The 20,153-nt window shown below is 35.7% G+C and overlaps 3 protein-coding genes and 1 pseudogene across 6 annotated transcripts; 2 read left to right on the forward strand and 2 right to left on the reverse strand.

Annotated features, from left to right (window-relative positions):
* Positions 1-2,220: 2,220 nt before the first annotated feature.
* On the forward strand, positions 2,221-8,228 carry LOC107911882 (elongation factor G-2, mitochondrial-like; annotated as a pseudogene).
* Positions 8,055-11,346, reverse strand: LOC107911884 (3-hydroxyisobutyryl-CoA hydrolase-like protein 1, mitochondrial). 3 transcript variants are annotated; one of them, XM_016839853.2, is made up of 14 exons: positions 11,171-11,346; positions 11,000-11,080; positions 10,824-10,892; positions 10,660-10,723; positions 10,451-10,530; positions 10,217-10,300; positions 9,939-10,023; positions 9,698-9,783; positions 9,477-9,598; positions 9,268-9,328; positions 8,773-8,871; positions 8,588-8,689; positions 8,463-8,504; positions 8,055-8,368 (listed from the first exon to the last, which is right to left on the reverse strand). In XM_016839853.2, the coding sequence occupies exons 1-14, from the start codon at positions 11,282-11,284 to the stop codon at positions 8,249-8,251; spliced, it is 1,209 nt and encodes a 402-aa protein (XP_016695342.2). In that variant the 5' UTR covers positions 11,285-11,346; the 3' UTR covers positions 8,055-8,248. The 3 variants fall into 3 exon arrangements, 2 of the variants coding, with proteins under 2 accessions (XP_016695342.2, XP_016695343.2); XM_016839854.2 differs by having other exon boundaries at positions 8,055-8,374; XR_001688018.2 differs by lacking the exon at positions 8,055-8,368 and having other exon boundaries at positions 8,588-8,697.
* Positions 11,347-11,546: 200 nt separating this feature from the next.
* Positions 11,547-17,313, forward strand: LOC107911885 (uncharacterized). The gene is made up of 6 exons (XM_016839855.2): positions 11,547-11,686; positions 11,831-11,905; positions 12,835-12,941; positions 13,144-13,411; positions 13,730-13,874; positions 16,826-17,313. Coding segments are annotated over exons 3-6 (498 nt in total). The 5' UTR covers positions 11,547-11,686; positions 11,831-11,905; positions 12,835-12,857; the 3' UTR covers positions 16,827-17,313.
* A 119-nt stretch (positions 17,314-17,432) lies between these two features.
* Positions 17,433-20,153, reverse strand: LOC107911883 (squamosa promoter-binding-like protein 7). Of its 2 annotated transcripts, none has more exons than XM_041080880.1 (3): positions 19,023-20,153; positions 18,563-18,636; positions 17,433-18,097 (listed from the first exon to the last, which is right to left on the reverse strand). In XM_041080880.1, the coding sequence occupies exons 1-3, from the start codon at positions 19,718-19,720 to the stop codon at positions 17,652-17,654; spliced, it is 1,218 nt and encodes a 405-aa protein (XP_040936814.1). In that variant the 5' UTR covers positions 19,721-20,153; the 3' UTR covers positions 17,433-17,651. The 2 variants fall into 2 exon arrangements, with proteins under 2 accessions (XP_040936814.1, XP_040936813.1); XM_041080879.1 differs by having other exon boundaries at positions 18,563-18,681; positions 19,023-20,148.

The raw sequence follows: 20,153 nt of genomic DNA on the forward strand, positions 1-20,153 counted from the left end.
CTGGCAAACATTTCACAGAACATGATCTATTCTCCAATCTAGCTTCACATTGATTACACGAAGGGTCTATTGTAATATGTCGTTTCCATCATTCCGCATCCGTTGGCAATTTTCCATGAACCACAAGCCAAACAAATACTCTCACTCGTTGTGGCCCCTTAATCTTCCAAATCACCTGCCACCTCTTATCAAATTTCCCGATCAGATTCCTCGCTCAATAACTCATATGCCGACTTAGAAGTGAAGGCAGTTCCTTTGTTCCATTTCCAGCCAGGTTTATCCTTGAAATCATAATTCGCCATTGGTGGTTTAACTGCAATAATATCTGCAATAGAGGATGATGGCAAATGATTTTTAAGACATCCATATCTCATTCTCATTTATTGTTAACCATACTACAAACTGACACAGTTTCATTGGGTAGCAAATCTGGATTCAAACAGATCATATCCAATTTCTCATGATTCTTTATTCACTCATCTCTCCAAAAATTAACCTCCTTACCATTTTCAACATTCCAAATCACACCATCCCTAACAGCTTGTAAGATCTAGTCCACCTATCTTTCATTTATTTTTTTACAGATGATCTTGTGGTACTTGCGGAGGCTACAATTGATCAAATGATGGTGGTGCGTCAAGTGATGAAAGTGTTTTGCAATTTCTCTGGCTACAGAGTGAGCAATGAGAAAAATACTATGTATTTCTTAAAGAATGCTTCTAATCAAATGAAGGATCTGATAAGTGGAGGGTTGAGTTATAATTCTGTTGAAGATCTTGGGAAGATCTTGGGTGTCCCTTTTTTGCATCGATGAATCACGAAGGCTACTTTCCAGCATCTTATCAACAATATAAGACAGAAGTTAGCCGGCTAGAAGGCGAGTTCTTTGTCTTTGGCTGGACGAATTACACTTGCTAAAGCGGTACCGTCAACCATACCTATTTATGTGATACAATCAACCGTTGTCCCAAAAGGTGTTTGCTTGGAAATGGAGAAAATAATCCGCAACTTTGTGTGGGAGAGCACGAATGATAAACGGAAGATTAGTCTAATTAAATGGGAAGAAGTGTGCAAACCAATTAAAAGTTGTGGACTGGGATTTAAGAATTTGAGCAAGCAAAATGATGCTTTCTTGATGAAGATAAGTTTCAACATTATTCGACATTACAATCAGCTTTGGGTGCAAGTTCTTCGTACCATGGTACAAATGTGTTGAAAAGGTACCACAAACTTTGCGCATAAACAATGCATTGCAGTTATGGAAAGGACTGAGTAAAGTCTGGGAAGCTGTCAGGGATGGTGTAATTCATCTACGATATTGATTGTTATTTATAGTTTGTACAACAGGAAATATTAACAAGGAAAAATAAAAGCATAAGCAAACACTTCTATTTAGATGATTTATTAAAATCACCGTGAAATTATGTTACCTTGATGATGTGCTTGAGAGGAAAAGAGGAAGGATAATATAAGAGAATTAATGATGTGCTTAAGCGGAAAAGTGAAAGGGTAAAATGTGAGAATTGAAAAGGTAAAAATAAAATTAATCTTAAATGTATTTGATAGAAAAAAAAATGTTAATTTTAAATATGTCAAATAATTATTAAAATTGTATAATCATATTAAAAGTTTTTGACATCATCTTCAAACAACTTTCTACTTTGTTCAATCATCCTTACCAAGGGCAAAATCAAAAATTCCTTAGGGATCGAAATTAAATTATAATTTTTATAGTAGTAAAAATGTAATATTATTATTTTAATAATTTATATCTTTATATTAAATTAATTTTTTTAAATTTTTAAAGAATTAAAATGTAATTTCATCTTTATTAATTTAAAATTTTAAAATTTTTTAAAAATTTAAATAAAAATTTTTACATTGTAAGGCCGCTGATCCCAACCTTTTGCCATGTTCTATAATCTCTAAACAGCTTTCTTGTGACCTAGCTTTTGCATTTTTCAGCCTCTAAAAACGTATGCATGAAAATAATATATTTTTCAACCTCACGTGCTCCTTTAATGTGCATGGAGGGTTTTTAGGTGTATACACTGTAGTGAATAATTGAGGAAGTTTGATTATTTTTTTCTAAAAACTCATATATACTTTTTTAAAAACAAAACCCAACACATATATAAATAAACTTATATTTGGATGCTTTCACTAAAAAACCTTATATTTGGATACAAATTACCAGTCACGTTACGGCGTTAGGGAAAATAAATCCAATTTCTTCCGGGTCCTAACCCACCCCATATTCAAAAAAATTCCAAGGCAAGTCAAAAGTCAAACCCCCTTTTCTTGGGTTCAGGTTAACGCTAAGGAATCCACCGCTGCATTCCGTTACAATGGCACGATTCCCGAGATCCGCAATCCCGCGCCTCCTCTACACCTTCTTCTCCAGCAAAACGAGGAGGTTTTACCCCTCGCCAACAGCCGCCCTTCTACTAGGGAATTTTGAGGTCCGTCAATTCTCAGCTGGCAATGTCGCGCGAGCCAAGGATGCCAAAGAACCATGGTGGAAAGAGTCCATGGAACGACTCCGAAACATCGGAATTTCTGCGCACATCGACTCGGGCAAGACCACTCTAACGGAGCGGATTCTTTATTATACCGGCCGGATTCACGAGATCCACGAGGTTCGTGGCAAAGATGGCGTAGGAGCAAAGATGGATTCCATGGATTTAGAGAGAGAGAAAGGGATTACTATCCAATCTGCTGCCACGTATTGCACCTGGAAGGATTACCAGGTTCGTCAGTGGTTTTAATTTGATCTAATTTGACAGTTTCTTTTTTTTTTTTGAAAGCTGTGCATAAATTTTATCTACTGTTTTAGATTAATATTATCGATACGCCTGGTCATGTTGATTTTACGATTGAAGTGGAGAGGGCGCTGCGTGTTCTTGACGGTGCCATTTTAGTTTTGTGTAGTGTTGGTGGTGTACAAAGTCAGTCAATTACTGTTGATCGACAAATGAGAAGATATGAGGTCCCGAGACTCGCCTTATTAACAAGCTTGATAGAATGGGAGCTGATCCATGGAAAGTGCTCAACCAGGTATATATTTTGGATGTATATTCATGTAACCGAGCTGAACTTCACATCTTTAACAGTGGCACACTTGTAACTTTTGTGTCTGTTGTCAGGCGAGGTCTAAGCTTCGACATCATAGTGCAACTGTGCAAGTCCCAATTGGCCTTGAAGAAAACTTTCAGGGTCTTATCGACCTTGTGCAACTAAAAGCTTATTATTTCCATGGATCCAGCGGGTTTGTTTATTTATAGTTCACTTAATTTTTCTGTGAGTGTAGAGCCTTTTTCATTTCTTTGACTTTCTTCAATCATATTCTAACTATTTCAGAGAAAAAGTTGTTGCGGAAGAAATACCAGCAGATATGGACGTGATAGTTGCAGAAAAGAGACGTGAACTGATAGAAATGGTGTCTGAAGTAGATGATAAACTAGCTGAAGCTTTTCTAAATGATGATCCTATTTCATCTGTTGATCTTGAGGTCTGTTTGAGGAATGATCCTTTATTTACTAATTTAGTTTCCAATGACAGAGTGTACCTGAGTTGATATTGCCATCCAATATCAGTTTTGAACTTAAAAAATGGCAGATAAAATAGTTAAAAAATGGCAGAGAAAATAGTATGGTTGCCTTCATTGTTACTTTACATGCATCAAATCATCAAAGTTGATACTTGTTTCTGAAAATTAATAGTGGATGTGATGTCCTCTGATCGAATTTTGAATGATCCTGCATGTTGAATAGTTCTTCATCTTTCTGTCTATGTACTTTAGACCGATTGTTCTTTTTCAGACCTTGAATGTTAAAAAAATGTGAAATTAGCTTAAAGATTACCCTAGTGTAAACCAAGGAACTTTAATTCTAAATGATGCTATTTTCCTTTTTACTTGTCCTCTTTATGAACTTCCTATGAATCCTAAAATTTGGAGCAGGAAGCAGTTTGTAGGGCAACCATAGCTCGAAAATTTGTACCTGTATTCATGGGTAGTGCGTTCAAAAACAAGGTACTTATGATCAATTCTGTTCTTTGGTTTCTGTTAAATTCACAATCAACCAACTTGTGCAATAAGGCACCACACCCAATTGGATACCCTTTCTCATATTGTTTGGAAGGGATAAACATTATGTACTTCGTTTGACTAATTTTCCGGGTTATGAGATGCCATTTCTTAGATGCTTTCTCTTATGCTCAGGGTGTACAACCACTTTTGGATGGTGTTCTTAGTTACTTGCCATGTCCAATTGAAGTCAGTAACTATGCTCTTGATCAAACAAAAAATGAAGAGAAGGTATAAGATTGATAGTGCAACTCCAATGAATAAAAGGGCTTTTACCAACACTGATGTGAAACATTTACTTCTTTCTTTTCATGTAATCCTTAGAATTCTCTTGTAGGTTATGTTGCCCGGAACCCCAGATGGACCACTTGTGGCATTAGCTTTTAAGTTGGAGGAAGGCCGGTTTGGTCAGCTAACATATCTAAGGTAATTCTACTGCATCATTTTCTATTGATTTTTTGCATTACATTAGTATATAGTGCTTCTATTATGCTAACAGTATTTGAACTGATGAAGAGTCTACGAGGGTGTGATACGAAAGGGTGATTTTATAGTGAACATAAACACAGGCAAGAAGATTAAGGTTAGTTAACTTATTGCTTCATGTTTTCTTTGGCCAATTTTTTAATCCCCTTTTTTTTTAATTTCCCTTCGTGATCTTGTTAGGCAACACAACATTGTTCCATTTTGCCTGTGAGAACCTGCACATCCCAAGTGTTGTATGGGAGGTCTTTTCTTTGTTTCTTTTTTTTGCAAGTGTGATTTGGTCTTGATCTACGAAGAGTAAGATGCACTTCTAGAAATACCACATATCTAAAACCAAAATATGACTTTAGATAGTTTTTGTGATTAATGGCAGAAACAGTATTGGGTAAAATTTTGAAAAGTAGTTATCCGTTATATATGCCATATACTTGCCATACATGCAATTGTGCATGTTAGTTTCACCCAGACAAGCAAGGTGGCTATTCATCAAAATTGAGAAAAATTGGCCCTTTTTGCTAATATAATGCTCTTAAATTGTGGTCCTGTTAGGTCAGAACATGTGCTGTTATTGGTATTGTGGTTGATGTGATCCACTTTCATGATATGAAATTACTTTTCCTTATTTTTCAATGCAATTTGTTTCTCTTTTCCTTGCTGTGCTAACCTGGATTTTGGAGTTCAGTCTACATGCTAAATGTTTACCATTTTATCCCAGGTACCTCGTTTGGTTCGGATGCATTCTGATGAAATGGAGGTTTGATTTTACTTGATATCAGTCTTAGTTGTTATCTGAACTGTTCTGTTTTAGTCAATTGGTAGATTTAATATTGTTCTGTTTGTGGTTCATGATACTCAGGACATTCAAGAGGCACATGCTGGGCAAATAGTCGCAGTTTTTGGAGTAGACTGCGCTTCAGGTCCTATTCTCACTAAGCTTATTTCTATACACAAGTAAAGCTTTAATTCTTTGATGTTATATATTTATTTATTCAAGGAGCTTGACTACACAACAGGAGAAGTAAAAATGCCAAAAAAAATGTTGGTTGAGTATACAAAGCCATGTTTTCCCACTTCTTTTTTTGCTTTAAAAAAAAAAACCCAGGAAAGGCTTTCAAAGAATTACCATAACATTTGGCATTGTGTTTCCAGGTGATACATTTACGAATGGATCTGTCAAATACACCATGACCTCTATGAGTGTCCCTGAACCAGTGATGTCATTAGCTGTTCAGCCAGTTTCAAAAGATTCAGGAGGCCAAGTGAGTGCTTTTTGGACTCATATAAATGCATATGTTGATGCACTCCATCATAGCATATGATGTTAACTACTGATGAATCTTGTGTTTCTCTGAATTAGTTTTCAAAGGCATTGAACCGTTTCCAGAGAGAGGATCCTACATTTCGTGTAGGGTTGGATGCTGAAAGCGGGCAGGTTGGAAAATTTATTTTCGATGACTAATACTATTCACAACTCTATTTTGCATTAACTGACTGACAGTGTTATTGTTATTATTTATTTACATAGACAATCATCTCTGGAATGGGGGAGCTTCATCTCGACATATATGTGGAAAGGATCCGGAGAGAATACAAGGTCTTGACCCATTTGTTTAGCATATAACATAAGAGTTTCTAAGATTATTATGATGAAATTCATGTTTTAAATCATTTATACTTCCTGAAAACAGGTTGATGCAATTGTTGGAAAGCCTCGTGTGAATTTCAGGGAGACTATAACTCAGCATGCTGAATTTGATTATTTACACAAGAAACAATCTGGAGGACAGGGTCAATATGGTCGAGTATGTGGGTAAGTAGCAATGATCTGTCTTTGGCTTGTATTTCTATTAACATCATAATAATATCTATCTTGTATTTAAATTAGATGCAGTTCCTTGACACCTGAATCACTTGTCTGAAACCACTCTTCTTCTCTGATTCTGTTCTGGACTAGTTGTTTTACATTATCAGATTTGGTTTTGGAAGATTATTACTTGTCCACTGATATGGATATGTTGGTTTCTTGTATTGATAGGTATGTTGAACCACTTCCACCTGGGTCTCCAATAAAGTTTGAATTTGAGAACATGATTGTTGGACAAGCTGTACCATCAAACTTTATTCCTGCAATTGAGAAGGGTTTCAAAGAAGCTGCAAATTCGTGAGTATATTTATTTTACTCCCTTATTCTCGAAACTCACTCATCAATACAAAATGGTTACTTGTGCACTTAGTATTGTTGTGAGTATAAATTGATGTACTGCTTCCATATTCTTTTGTACAGGGGTTCATTAATTGGACATCCAGTTGAAAATATAAGGATTGTTTTGACTGATGGTGCATCTCATGCAGTAGATTCTAGTGAGCTTGCGTTTAAGTTAGCTGCTATATATGCATTCAGACAGGTACCTGTCTAATGTTCTTGGGATGATATTCTATGAAATGATTAGTTCATATCTTTTGCTTTCCCTTTTATTCTTTTTGGCAGCCTTTTGTGGATTTTCTTATTTTGACTTGTGAAACAGTGTTATAGTGCTGCAAGGCCTGTGATACTGGAACCTATAATGTTGGTTGAGTTGAAAGTACCAACAGAATTTCAGGGTACAGTAGCTGGTGATATCAATAAGTGAGTCTATCCTTTGTTTTATACTTGATGTTTTTGGACTTGGCGATTCTTTGATATTCAATCTGATTTTCTACATCCTCAACTATTTGTAGGAGGAAAGGTGTTATTGTTGGAAATGACCTAGATGGAGATGATTCTATAATTACTGCCAATGTAAGTGAAACTTGTTTTCTCTTGAAAGGTTCAGCTTAGCTGCATATCCAAGCAAATTTCTTACGAACTCTGGAATTTGCACTTGGAGTTTGTCCACGGTCTTTCATGAATTCCCTTGTTAACTCAGGTTCATATCTTTCATGAATTCCCTTGTTAACTCAGGTTCATCTTTATTGAAATACCTATGTTGATATTCTGGTTTTCAGATATTTTAGCATTCGTGCCATAGTGCTCAAAGAAAATCATTAATCATTTTGTATCGTGGGAATGTGATGTTATACTTGTGCATATTCCGATGTCTGTGTCCTGCATGTAGAGTCCTGATTTGCCATCACAAGTAGCACATAAAAATTAAGCCCCCTTTCTCCAAAGAACTGAATATCATTTTTCTTGTCTTTCTAGGTCCCGTTGAAGAATATGTTTGGGTACTCAACAATGCTTCGATCAATGACACAGGTGAGTGTGTGAGGTACAGAATCATTTCATCGAAATTGGCTTGATCCTTCTGAGGTGTGGATTTGTTTTATCATATGTAAGATGTAACATTCTGTATACAGGGAAAAGGTGAATTCACAATGGAATACAAGGAGCATTCACCGGTTTCTCAGGACGTGCAAATGCAATTAGTGAGCACTCACAAGGCCGATAAAGCTGAATAAATAACGACCAAGATTGCTTGAAGATTGAAGAACTGGGCACAAGTTGTATAATCTGTTTTTATTAATTCTTGCTCTATTTATTGCAGCCATATGTTTGATCATCTTTTAAGTCGCAAAAATTTTGAAAGCACAAAATAATGTGCAAACTGCCGTTTCTCGACCATCATAGATGAATGTATCTTTTCTTAGCAGAATAAGATTCCATGTATTTTTCCAACTTATGGCTAACCATAGCAACTAGTTAAATGCTTCTCTCTGTTTTGTGGGGAGCTCCAGATTTGGCTCAGATTCACTGAGAGGTGCAAAGTACTGATCCACCATATCGTCCGACACTTTTTCTAAGCTTGGAGGTTCCCACTACATCTCCGAAGATTTAAAATAAAAATAAATACAAGTTTGGCAACAGAATCCAGAAAATCATTAGGCGTTCGAAATGTAAAAAGGGTGATACCTTTGGAGCAAAGTCTTTGTGCACCACTCGTGCTCTGACACCCTGAAATGAAAGAAAATAACTGATTTAAGTCCATGAAATTTTATTCATTTACTGGAAAGTGCAAAATCTAAATGGTTCTGTACCTCGCAGAAGTCATTGGAGATTCGCTTAGATATCCCTTGAAGGGACATCCGATACTCACGAACCAAGCACTGGTCAAGGGTTTGAAATCTGCCTTCTCGTACCTGAATCACTATAAGAGCACCATGAACAATGCCTGATTTCCATTCAAAGGGGAGGAAGGGGGATGGCAGTTAAAGAAGCTCACCGATCTCAAAGACACCTTCAAGCTCAATGGTGAAGCTTCTTTAAGTTTCTTTAATGTGGAATTGCACCATGCATCATTTGTTGCAGATGCCTCACTTTCCTGAAAAAAAACTACCAGTAAATTATAAAAGAAAGTTCACTGCAGCTTTAGTTTTGATAAATATATTATGTTACATCAATTTTCCAATATATTGGAAAGGAACTAGATGTGGGAAATGATTATATCCTGCAAATTTTGTTGTGGCTGAAATCTTCTTACTCGCAAAACAGATTGATTTTAACACGCATTTTATATTAGTAATGGGCCCATTTTAGCACACATTTTAGTGCACTCAACAGGTGGTGTAGCTATGTAAAGATATATTATTCCTTTATATTGTTGCTTTAAACCAATGCCTTCTTGCCTTTGCTTTTTCTAAATGCTTTCATGAAACAACTTCAGCTTTCTAACTTATATGATCTGAAAAAGATAAACAGAAGGAAAGAAAGTGCTTACCACAGCATCGATAATTTCCTCAACTGTGTCATGGCCAAAACATTTATTGAGCACTTCAATCCTATATATGTAACATGCATAATGGGACGAAATTCAAAATAATGAATCATTTATTATAATAAAGAAAGAAAGAAAAAAGAAGAAAGCACTGGATTGCTAGCAGTTAGAGCCAGTAACAGAAATATGGTCTCCCATATGAGAAAACTAACCTGTGCAGCGCACTAGTCTTTTCAGGATAGACTACATCACTATATTTCTCCAAACAAGACTCAATGACAGAAGGATCATCGGTAACCAAATTTCCAAGCTCTTCTTCAATCAGTGGAAGCTTCTGTTATTGTAACAAGTGCACCAATCTTATATAACCAGGGAAGATGAATAAATTGTAAGGAAAAAGAAGCACCCAAGTCAAAAGCCTATCAGTACTAACATCAGTGTTTGAGTAGTGTGTCGCAAGCCCGCAAGAAACCATTTCAGCCCCAATGAGTTTTGCTCCTGTCAGACCCAAGTACTCTCCTGGCAACATATTTGTTTAAGTGGAAGGATGATTGTTCTAGTTTTATAGTGAAATACAGTAAATCCATGACTGAACATATACATTACAGGTCCAAGAAGCCAGTAAAGAAAAGCAAGTAGAACAGGCATAAAGAAAACATATTGTAAAGGCCTACCTAAGTGACCAGGTAGACGAGAGAGATGAAAGGATGCTCCGGCATCAGGATGGAAGCCAATTTGAGTTTCAGGGGTAGCAAAAACCTGGAAAACCATGTGTCTAAGTTATTTGAATTTCCAAACGGCAATTTTAATATTATGAATGGAGAAAGTGAACAATAAGAGTCCTTTAAACAAGATGATTACAAGGTAACAAATATATAGCCTGCAGTAAACTAAAGACCGTCGAATGAATAGAGGAAAGAAAGAATAACCAAAACAAATCACTGCAACATACGGTTCTATCAGTCGCAAGCCGAAATGTCCCAGGTATCGAAATTCCAGCTCCACCACCCATAGTAATGCCATTTAAAATAGACACCTAGAATCGAATCATTACTTTATATATGCATATCTCTATCATCAATTTGTCAGTACTCCGTAACAAATTATCGTTTCAATAAAGCTTCGAAAAGAATAAATCACCAACTAATGATTATTAGCATTCAAGGAACAGAAGGTAAACACTCACATGAGGCTTCAAATATGTACCAAGATGGTATATAAAGCTATACAACGTCCTAAAAAAGCCCTTACACTTTTCTATCTTCCCTGCACTAAGAGAATTTAAACGGTAAATAACCATGAAAAATCAACCATACAAAAAATAATGTCTAACAAGAAAGACTTTTCAGTACACTACAATCTATTCAGCATACATTTTATTCATCTAGGTTTTACCTTCATTTATCAAATGATAAAGAGCAACAATATCTCCACCTGCACAAAATGCCCTTCCACTGCCCTTTAATTATCCAAAAAGGAAAATCCAAATTGTCAGTTGTCTCTAAACATTTTACTGAACTATTATAATAACAATTAGTATTTAAAAAAATTGAAATTACCTTCATGACCACAAATCCAATATTGGGATCATCTTCCCAAGATGCGTACAATTCATGCAACCTAGCGCCCTGCAATGGGAAGTAATTTCCCGCAAATTGTTAATCTAATCCAAAGAAGATATAAAGCAAACCCCTTGATAACGTAACAGGGATTCAAATGTAAAGAGGAACTTTACTATATTTGTATTGAGAGCATTGAGAGACGAAGGTCTGTTGAGAATCGCTACTCGAGAACTCGCTTTACCTTCAACCAGCACCTAAAGTTTTACATATAAACACGTAAGTATATACCCCATTGATGCCTAAATTGATCTAACCCAAGGTTTCAAGAGACAAAGTGATCAGACTTGATTTTGAAGATCATCAGCAGAAGAATTGATTGGAAGCGAGGATAGGTTTCTCTTCAACCGGATTAGACTGTCACAACGACGACTTGTTACCAAAAGCTTTAAGCTCTGCATTTCGGATTTGCACTCTAAGCCTTGGCTCAAAGTTGAGCAACTGCGGAGAAGAGGAAGCCAAAAGAAATGCCGTGTAGTTGTATTATTAGCCTATCAGAAAAAAAAAATGAAAATGGTGTCCCAAGGGGCTTGTTTGGCGGCTTTAGTGCCACTCTGCCAGCCTAACTAAGGATAGATCTTTTCCAACCTTTGTTTAAGACTGGACTTCCTATAACGGTCTAAGAGCTTTAAGGCCCATATAACTGGGTTTTAGGGGGTTTTCTTTTTCCTTTTTTTTTTTTTTTTTGGTTTTTAGCTTCATCTTTTTTTCGATGATGAATTACTTGGATTGAATTCAAGCTGTCGTACCTCTCAGAACTTAGGTTAAGAAGTTGGCCTTTTTTTTTCCCGCAAATCTTGATGGTAAACGCTTTTTTCCCTCTTTTTTCTCCTCATATTTTTCTCTTTTCCTCTGAATGGATTATATAACAAACTAAAGTCCTTTCATAATCTTCTGAGACTCTATTTCTTATAAAACAACTCATATATTACCTGGAAAAATTGCAGAAGGTTTTGCGATAAAGCTAAGACCCCTGTGGAGTTTGCTTTTGTAAGCAGCGAAAAGAAGCTGCCCTTGTTGAGGTAATTTTTGGGTTAAACAAATTTTCAACTTTCATAACCTCTGGTTTTACTCTTTTTAATCTTTTGTTCATTTTTATTTTTCAAATTTATTCTTTGATTGTGATTGTTATCAGTTTAAATTGGGAAATCTCTGTCAGGGAATTACAGTTCAGGGACAATCTAATTGTATTGCTTATGGTATAAAGCTACTTATTCATCATTATCTTATTCCATGCCGGCATGTTTATTTTGTTTTCTCTCGTCTAAAGGCCATGGGTTGATTAAAAGCAATCTAGAAAAATTGTGGGAGGGTGTTTTTCTGAGAAGGGCCGGTTCCTTCTCTGTGGGATCCATGATTTGGGGGGAAAGGAAAAGTGTGAATCCACTCGTTTTCATTTCCTCTTAATAAACGAAGAAAGTTGTGGAAAGAAATTAAATTTTCCTTCCACCTCTTTCCCTTCTATCATAGACTGCATGAAATCTGAACTTTTATTTGTTTTGGTTTTTGTAGTTCTAAATATGCTACCAATCTCACTAATTTGAGAAAACTTAGATTTTGCGTCAAAACTTGTCAAATTGGCATGCTATTTTGATTTTTATTAGATTAAAGTAAGTAATTTTGAATTTTCGGTTATTGGATTAGAGTAAGTTGTTTTTTATTTTTCTTGCTTTAATATATTACTGTTCACGTATTTATGTTTTATCACTCTTTTTACGAAAAAACCTGATGTAATTACCAAACCAGAGAGTATTCAATCTAAGCTGGTTCCTCGGGTTTTGCATCTTAATCTTAATGCTTTGTTTTGCCTTAAATATCTAAAGTTGTTGTTTCTTCTCATTGCCTCTTTCTATTTTCCTTCATTGAGAAAGGAAAAAAAAATCTTTACTTTTCGTTGAACCAATTTGAGCAAGATTCTTTTCAGTTTTACTTGAATGTTGTTCAATTTCAGGGTTATTTTTAGGGGATTAAGAAATGGATGAGAATATGAAGCAACTCCAGCAAAGCTTGATTGAGCTTGAAACTGAAGCTGAACATTTAGTATTAGCCAGGCACCAGGTAAGCCTTAGTTTATAGTCAGACTCTTAAGTTCCTAGAACAGATAAGTTCACCAGGCCAATAAAATTATATATCTAGGTAACTGTTTAAAACTTATTTGATTCCTTCATAAAAAGTTAAAAGAAATTACCATTTGTATGATACGAATTTTAATTTTTCAAGTAACTGGATGTGTTAAAAGCTATATTAATTTGAAATGCAGCTGGTTGAAAATGATAAAGTGAGAAATGGGAACAGAGAAGCACTTACTGCACTGAGGAAGAGGGCTCGGACAACAAAAACTAGTGTCCCATCTCCCTTTGAGTCGATGATGAAGAATATCGGGAACCCTGCATCAAGACCTTTGGTAAAAGAGGTTTGTGCTACTTGTGGCAACCATGACTCAAATGAGCAGACATGGATGATGTTCCCAGGAACTGATGTTTTTGCCAAGATACCATTTCATGCTGCTCACACTATTTTGGAGACAGGTTTGTTGTTCAAGTTAATTTATTTCGAAGACTTGGGTGTTTACTTTGTTTAGAAGATTATGCTAGTGTTACTGTTTACTAAGAAATTCTGAATAGAGCTTTGTTGAGTAGTTGAATAGATTGGGTTTTATTGCTTGAGATCACCTCAATCAATTCTAGTTGTTGTTATTGTTTGCAGTAACATTATTGTAAGAATCGAGGGCTTAGAACATGATTTCAGAGTTCTAGTTAACAGTCACTAGATTTTTTCCATAGTTCTCTTCATGATTCATGTGCAATGTGCATGTATTATTAATTCTTGTCCTTGCTGTTATTCAGATCAAGCACGGCTGGACCATGAAGCTCAGAAACTTCAAAGCTATGTTAAGGAGAAATCCTTTTTTATATCAGAAAAAGGTGTCCTCGCTGACAAGATCAGTCCTGGTGTGCTTAGATCCTTAGTAGCGTTAAAAGATAAACCATGGTAAGTAGAATTGAGTAGATATGGGTCTATCTCTATCCTTTGTAGTAACAAACCATATTTCTCCTATTCTGTGCAACAGCTTTAGTCATAGGTTTTTCCGATTATGTCTTCATTCATTTTATGGAAAATACTTAGACAGCTGGTTGCCATGGAAATCATGATGGATGGATTTGTATGGTGAAAAAGCTAGCAAATTGGCACACAAAATTTCAGTCGTCTTTTGCTTTCAATCTGCGGAAATGAAAATCATATTCTACTTATTATTCCTTTTTGAGTTGTAATAGCCTAATTTTCAGTGGTGTCGGAACAGTGATTCGAGATCACTAAATCCGACAAATGAGTAGTAAATATTATTAATTTAGTGAGTATAAGTTAAATGTGAAGTTAAGAAAAATTTTGAAATAGTGAAATGTACTAAAAATATATATATTAAAATAATTAAAATTGAAAACTAAGTATTGAGACCTCAGGAATTTTAAATCGAACCATAAATATTTTTATAAATATTTATGGAGTGTTAATAAGTTAGTATTAAAGTTTCGTCAAGAAATTTTAAAGTACTGATAGCTAATTGAACAAAAAGAATTAAATTGTATCAAATGCAAAATTGTGGGAAATGATTAAATAGCTTAAATGATAAAAGAAAGAGGGTTTAAAAGGCAAATATACCCAAAGTCTATTTGGGCTGGACGGTAAGAGCATGAAATCACCAAGAAAATAAGGAGAATTAAGGGTAAAATTAGAAAATTGCAAAATTTACTTAATAAAATTAGGACTAAAGTGGAATTATCTAGATTTTCTCTTTATTTTTCTGCATTCTCATCAGCAAAAACACCATGGAAGAGTTTCCTTAAGCTGGTTTTTCATATTTTTACTGCAAGTATGTTCAATTCTTGATTATTTCTTGAAATTTTTGTGTTTTTGTGACTTTTACAACTAGGTCCATTTGTTGAATTCATTAGTTCTTGATTCTATGAAAGAAATTAAAAGTTTCTATGAATATGTGCTGGAAGTATATGATGATTTGACATAGAATTAGAGTTTTAAATTGTTTATATGCTGATTTTATTGAAAGAATTTAATAGAAAGTGAATGTTTGGGACCTAAATTGTAAAAGAGTTTGAAGTTAGAGTTTTATGTGGAAATTCTGAATTTCAATAGTTATGAAATAACTTATAATGTCTAGGAAAAGTATTAATTGAGAAAATTAGTTTAATTGAGCGGTTAATTAAGTAAGGACTGAATTGTATGAACTGTGAAATTTGGGGCAAAATGAAAATCAACATTTTACACTAAAAGAGTTTTGGAGAGCAGCAATAGTCTAACTTTGAAAAATCTCCAAAAATTGTAGAAATCTAATTAGAGGATGAATAAAATATGAAATTAAAACTTATTGAGTTTAGTTTCTTATAGAAGAAACGGTGTAAGCAATGGAATTGTAAATCATGAGATATAATAAGTTTTGTGAGATAATGTTAGAATGATTTCGGGTTCCCCTGTTCTGACTTTGGAAAATCATCAAAAATTAGAGAAAAATAATTAAGGGATTAAATTTATATGTTTAAAATCCTTAAAGAGTCTATTTTCAATATAAATAAGCGGGAATATCATCCGAATCTCATACGATGAGATAATTAATTCTTAGTTAAGAATGGTCGGAACTGTCAGACAGCAAAATAGGCGCAACTTTAAAGAATAAACTGTACTTATTGGCTAAACCAAAAATTCTGAAAATTTTATGGTAATAAGATAAATAAGTCTAGTTTCAGGGAAAATTAGCGAGTTCTGTAGCTTAAGATATAAATAATTTAGTGACTATAACGCAAATGGACAGTTCTGAATATACATAAGTAAATAGTGAATTATTGATAATGTTACTTGTTGCATGTTATATAAATTAAGGATGTGGAATGGAGAGGAGGAGGAAAATATGTATGAATATTCAGCTAGCATGGTTAATTTGTATGTTTTAGGCTCATGGACTAAATTGAATAAAAGTAAAATTTATGGGCAATTTTGTAAAAAAAATGTTAGAAATGACCAATTTGCATGAAATGGATTATTTTATTATTTAAATTACAAAATTAAATGAAATTATTAATTTAGCTCAAGATCAGGGAAAAACATGTTTTAAGGATTAAATTGAAAAGTGTTGAAATTATGAAAAATTCTGACATTTTATAGAATTTATAGGTTGTTATCAATTTGTGTGAGAATAACGGTTGGAAATAAGGATTAAATTGCAATAATTTTATTTTATTTTAACCTAAGGATGAAATCGTCATTAATTAAAAGTTTAGGGGTAAAATGATAATTTTGTTTAGAGCATTAGTTGAATGTATTATAACATGAAATAAATGAAAACGAGGATTAAATTTCTTTATAAAGATCCGGATGACTTGAATACGAGACTTGAACATGGAAAAGAAAAGATATCGAATTAATGAAATATCTGATGAAAGAATCGGTAACTCCGGTAATGCTCCGTAACTCTATTCCGGTGACGGATTTGGGTTAGAGACGTTACATTGAGTGACTTACGAAGCAGACTTCATGATGCATTTCTCAGAGTCATGGTTTATTTCACATTGTAGTGATTTGTTGTCCTCAAATATGCTACTTCACTAGTGCATTCATCACAAAAGCTGAAGTCTACATGTGCTTTTTTATCCTTTTGTTGAGTGGTGTGAGGTTGCTTTTTTCACATTGTAATGCAATAGACATGTTTTCACATGGTTCTTTGACCCCTTCCAGTCCTTCCACTCGCCAGCCGCCACTAGCAAAAACAAAGGCCAGGCCAGTAATAGTTGTTTATCTCAAGCATCGTCTTGCATACTAGTCTTTTCTTTAGATTATTTATGCTATTTACAACTACCACTGTTGTTGTGCAAGTTGAAAAGGGTGTAGCAAATAATAATCAGGCTATTGATTGAGCTTGTTCCTTTCTGCAGATTTGTTAGATATATGCCTGATGTGAGGAAGCAATCACACAAATAGGAAAGTACTTTTATCGAAGTGAACATTGCACTTTTCAGAGGGGCTGGCAATGAAGTTGGTTTGAATTGTCTTTGAGCAGAAATGTCTGTAGAAAAAGGAGCGTGGAGGAAATTTACCAATCACTGCTGGCACTGTGAACATTGGTTTTATCAAATATGAACATCATCTTTGAATCTAACTCGAGGATAAGCACCTGGTGCTTGGCCATATTGTAAGGACTCTTTCAAAGCATTAATAGATTCACCTTAACAAATGGTTCATCATTCCTGTTTATTTTAAAATGTTTATCTGGGACCAGGGTTAATTTTTATTTTATTTTATGTAATTGTATTATTGTTGTTAGCTGATGAGATGAGGGGCTAAGAATATGGCATTGTATGATACCGAGCTGCTCTTGTCGGGCTTATTATTCTCAGTACAATAATATATATTTTATATATTAGCTTCTCATTGTCATGAACTTTTGGTAGGAAGACGTGGCCTATTTTGTGTCCTTCGTGTGACAGGCGATTCAAAGCTCAAAACCCAACACCGACCAACCGTTTCAAATGAGTCAATGCAGACGGGCAAATCCCTCCAAATGCATTTATGAAATTAACTGTTCCAGAACAAATTCATATCCCTACATGATTGAATAACAATAAATGTGAGAGAAAAGTGAAATGTTACAAAGCGATGCGCATTGTCCTCGATCAGACTTCAATTCTCTGATAAGAAAAACCAACCAAGTTTTTGACTATTACAACAAGCCTAACTTTAATAAATAATGGGAATTTCCATTCAAACAACGTGTGTTCCCTGCAAGGAATTCCACAACTCCGAACACTCTTGTTCCTCATCCTCAGATTTCCCCCTCACAAACATTCCCGATGCCGAGCTTGATGCTTGCATCAGATTTAATGTTAACTCAGCACCAGTTTCCTGAAACTTTTCCCAACCTTGAGGGGGCGCTGGTAATAAGGAATGCTGCTCGGCCATTGTAGAACTGAACACGCCAAGGTCTTCCATCCCACGGTGGTTCAATTGCCAGCCTCGATCAAGTACCACCTGCCGAGCCAGGACAGCAGCACGATTTTCAGCGATCAGCTCTTGCAAGGCAGCACTAGATCTCGATGAGAGATCGGATGGGGAGATCCATGAATCAGCCCTAGATGACAGAAGAGAGAGAGCACGTCCTTTCGGCAACGATAGGTGGTATGGAAATCTCCCAGTCATCAATTTAGCATCTGTTTGAGGACATACCGTTACACTTCCAAGATTTCCCAATTCATAATTAAACTTCTACACTACCGTGATGACAAGTACTCGATTAGTGTAAAGCGAACAAGAATGTGCTTGCTTTGATTAAACCATCAACGTAAAGAGATCAAAGGGAATATCTAAACAATGTAAACCAGTTCATGGCTTCAGTCAATTGTGAAATGCAATTTCAGCATCAGACCAGCCTTATTCAAACTACAGGGATTCAACTGTGTGACCAGCTCAGCTGATAGAAATCTTGCGCAGATTAAAAAGGAAATCAAACCCAACGAAGCAACCCGAAGTCTGAATTTCTCTCTTTTTTTTTTAAGAAAAAAATTTTAACAAAAAAAAAAATCCCCAATGGACTTTAAAAAACAAAACTATCCATAAACAGCACTATCATAGAAATTAAAGAATAGACTAAAAAGAGCAAAAAAAAAAAACAGTACCTTGAGCAGAGTTCCTGGAAGCAGAATCATGAGAGCCTTTTCTCCTACGCTCATTGTGGCCTGCCAATCTCCTTCTGCAACTCCTCTTCGAGTCGTCAAATTCTGACACCACATGAAACCTATACCCATTTCCCCATTTATCCATCACCTCTTTATAATTTACCATACATTTCTTACTACTTTCATTTCCCTATCCTATCATCACCCATAATTTACAATTCCATACAAAAATAGCAAGTAAATTACTCTTTTAATGCGTTAAATTTATCTAAATTAATTCTTCAAGATATAATTATAAATCATATCTTCCACAACTGAACTAGTTTAAAAAAGCAATGAAAAGAAAATGTAGGTTAGATAAAATGGGAAATACGACTTAAAAGCTCCAAGAACTGCCAGGCAGATTCTTTTTAGCCCTAAGATGAAAAAAGACAAAGCAAAGGAAGAAGAAAAGGGTCACCTGCTACACTGTTGACAAAAACGTTGCTCTATCCCTAGCACCACCACCTTGGGTGCCTTAGAGTGCATCTCACAAACTTTATGCCTCCGGTGATACTCTTTAGCATTCACCAGAGCAACGTCACAACCTTCAACTTGACACCGTGGTACCGTCGACGCTGGACTCCCCATGACGGCTATAGGTGACGAAGGCTCAACTCCACCACTTACGCTGCCGCTGCCGCAACCAATATTGTTATTGTAGTAGGGATTACCTTTCTTTCCAATTGAGAACCCACCGACGAGGTGTCGCTCGGTCAAGGATGTAGAATCCTCGAAGTAGTGCCTCTTCCCAAGCTTCAAGCAAACAAGATGGGGGTCGGGGTGCATATGAGACCCATCGCCGGCATAAAGAGAGTGTTCCTGGTTCAAGTGATGGGCAAGAGTAGCATTGACGTGGTGAGGAAGGAACATGAGTGCAGGGGCGGCAGTGTTGGCCACCGGGAGTGTGGAGGAAGGTGATGAGATCATCTCCGCCCTGCTGCTGCTAGTAGTAGAGGTAGTTGAGGCGTACAAATCGAAGGCGTTGATATTATCGTTGCCTCCCCATTCGAATCTCGTACTTGTAGGATTAAGCTCCCGTAAGTCCCAAGCGAGATTAATGCTGTTATTACCAGTTTGCCCTTTGTTCCCCAAGAACATGCTCCCGCCATTTTCCATAATCTCTGCCTTTACACTTGCACTTGAAGCTAGCAGTGTCCTATATATATATGTACTATATATTTAAGAGGTAGGGGTAGATAGCTTTATGGTTTCTTTTCTTTTTTTTTTTTGGAGGGGGGGGGGGCTGTTTGATTACCTTTGCCGGTTTTGCGTACGCAGAGAGGACTGGAGCATAGTCTGATTGTTTCACACAAAAGAAGAATTTTCTTTTCTAAAAAAACAAAAAAAAAAAGAAAAAGAAATAAAGAGGGAGAAGCTTTAAAAGGATAGAGAAATAATAACTAAGAGAAAGTAAATGAAGGGTTAGGTTCTTGGTTATTATTTGGGTGTGTAAAGTCTAATGGGGGGAGGAGATGAGTGATGGAGGTTGAGAAAGAGAAAGCTGCAAGATTTACAGAAGCGGAAGTTGCTGAAAAGGTCGAGAGAGACA

Source organism: Gossypium hirsutum, chromosome A11, assembly GCF_007990345.1.
Source record: "Gossypium hirsutum isolate 1008001.06 chromosome A11, Gossypium_hirsutum_v2.1, whole genome shotgun sequence".
Classification (NCBI taxonomy): Eukaryota; Viridiplantae; Streptophyta; class Magnoliopsida; order Malvales; family Malvaceae; genus Gossypium; species Gossypium hirsutum.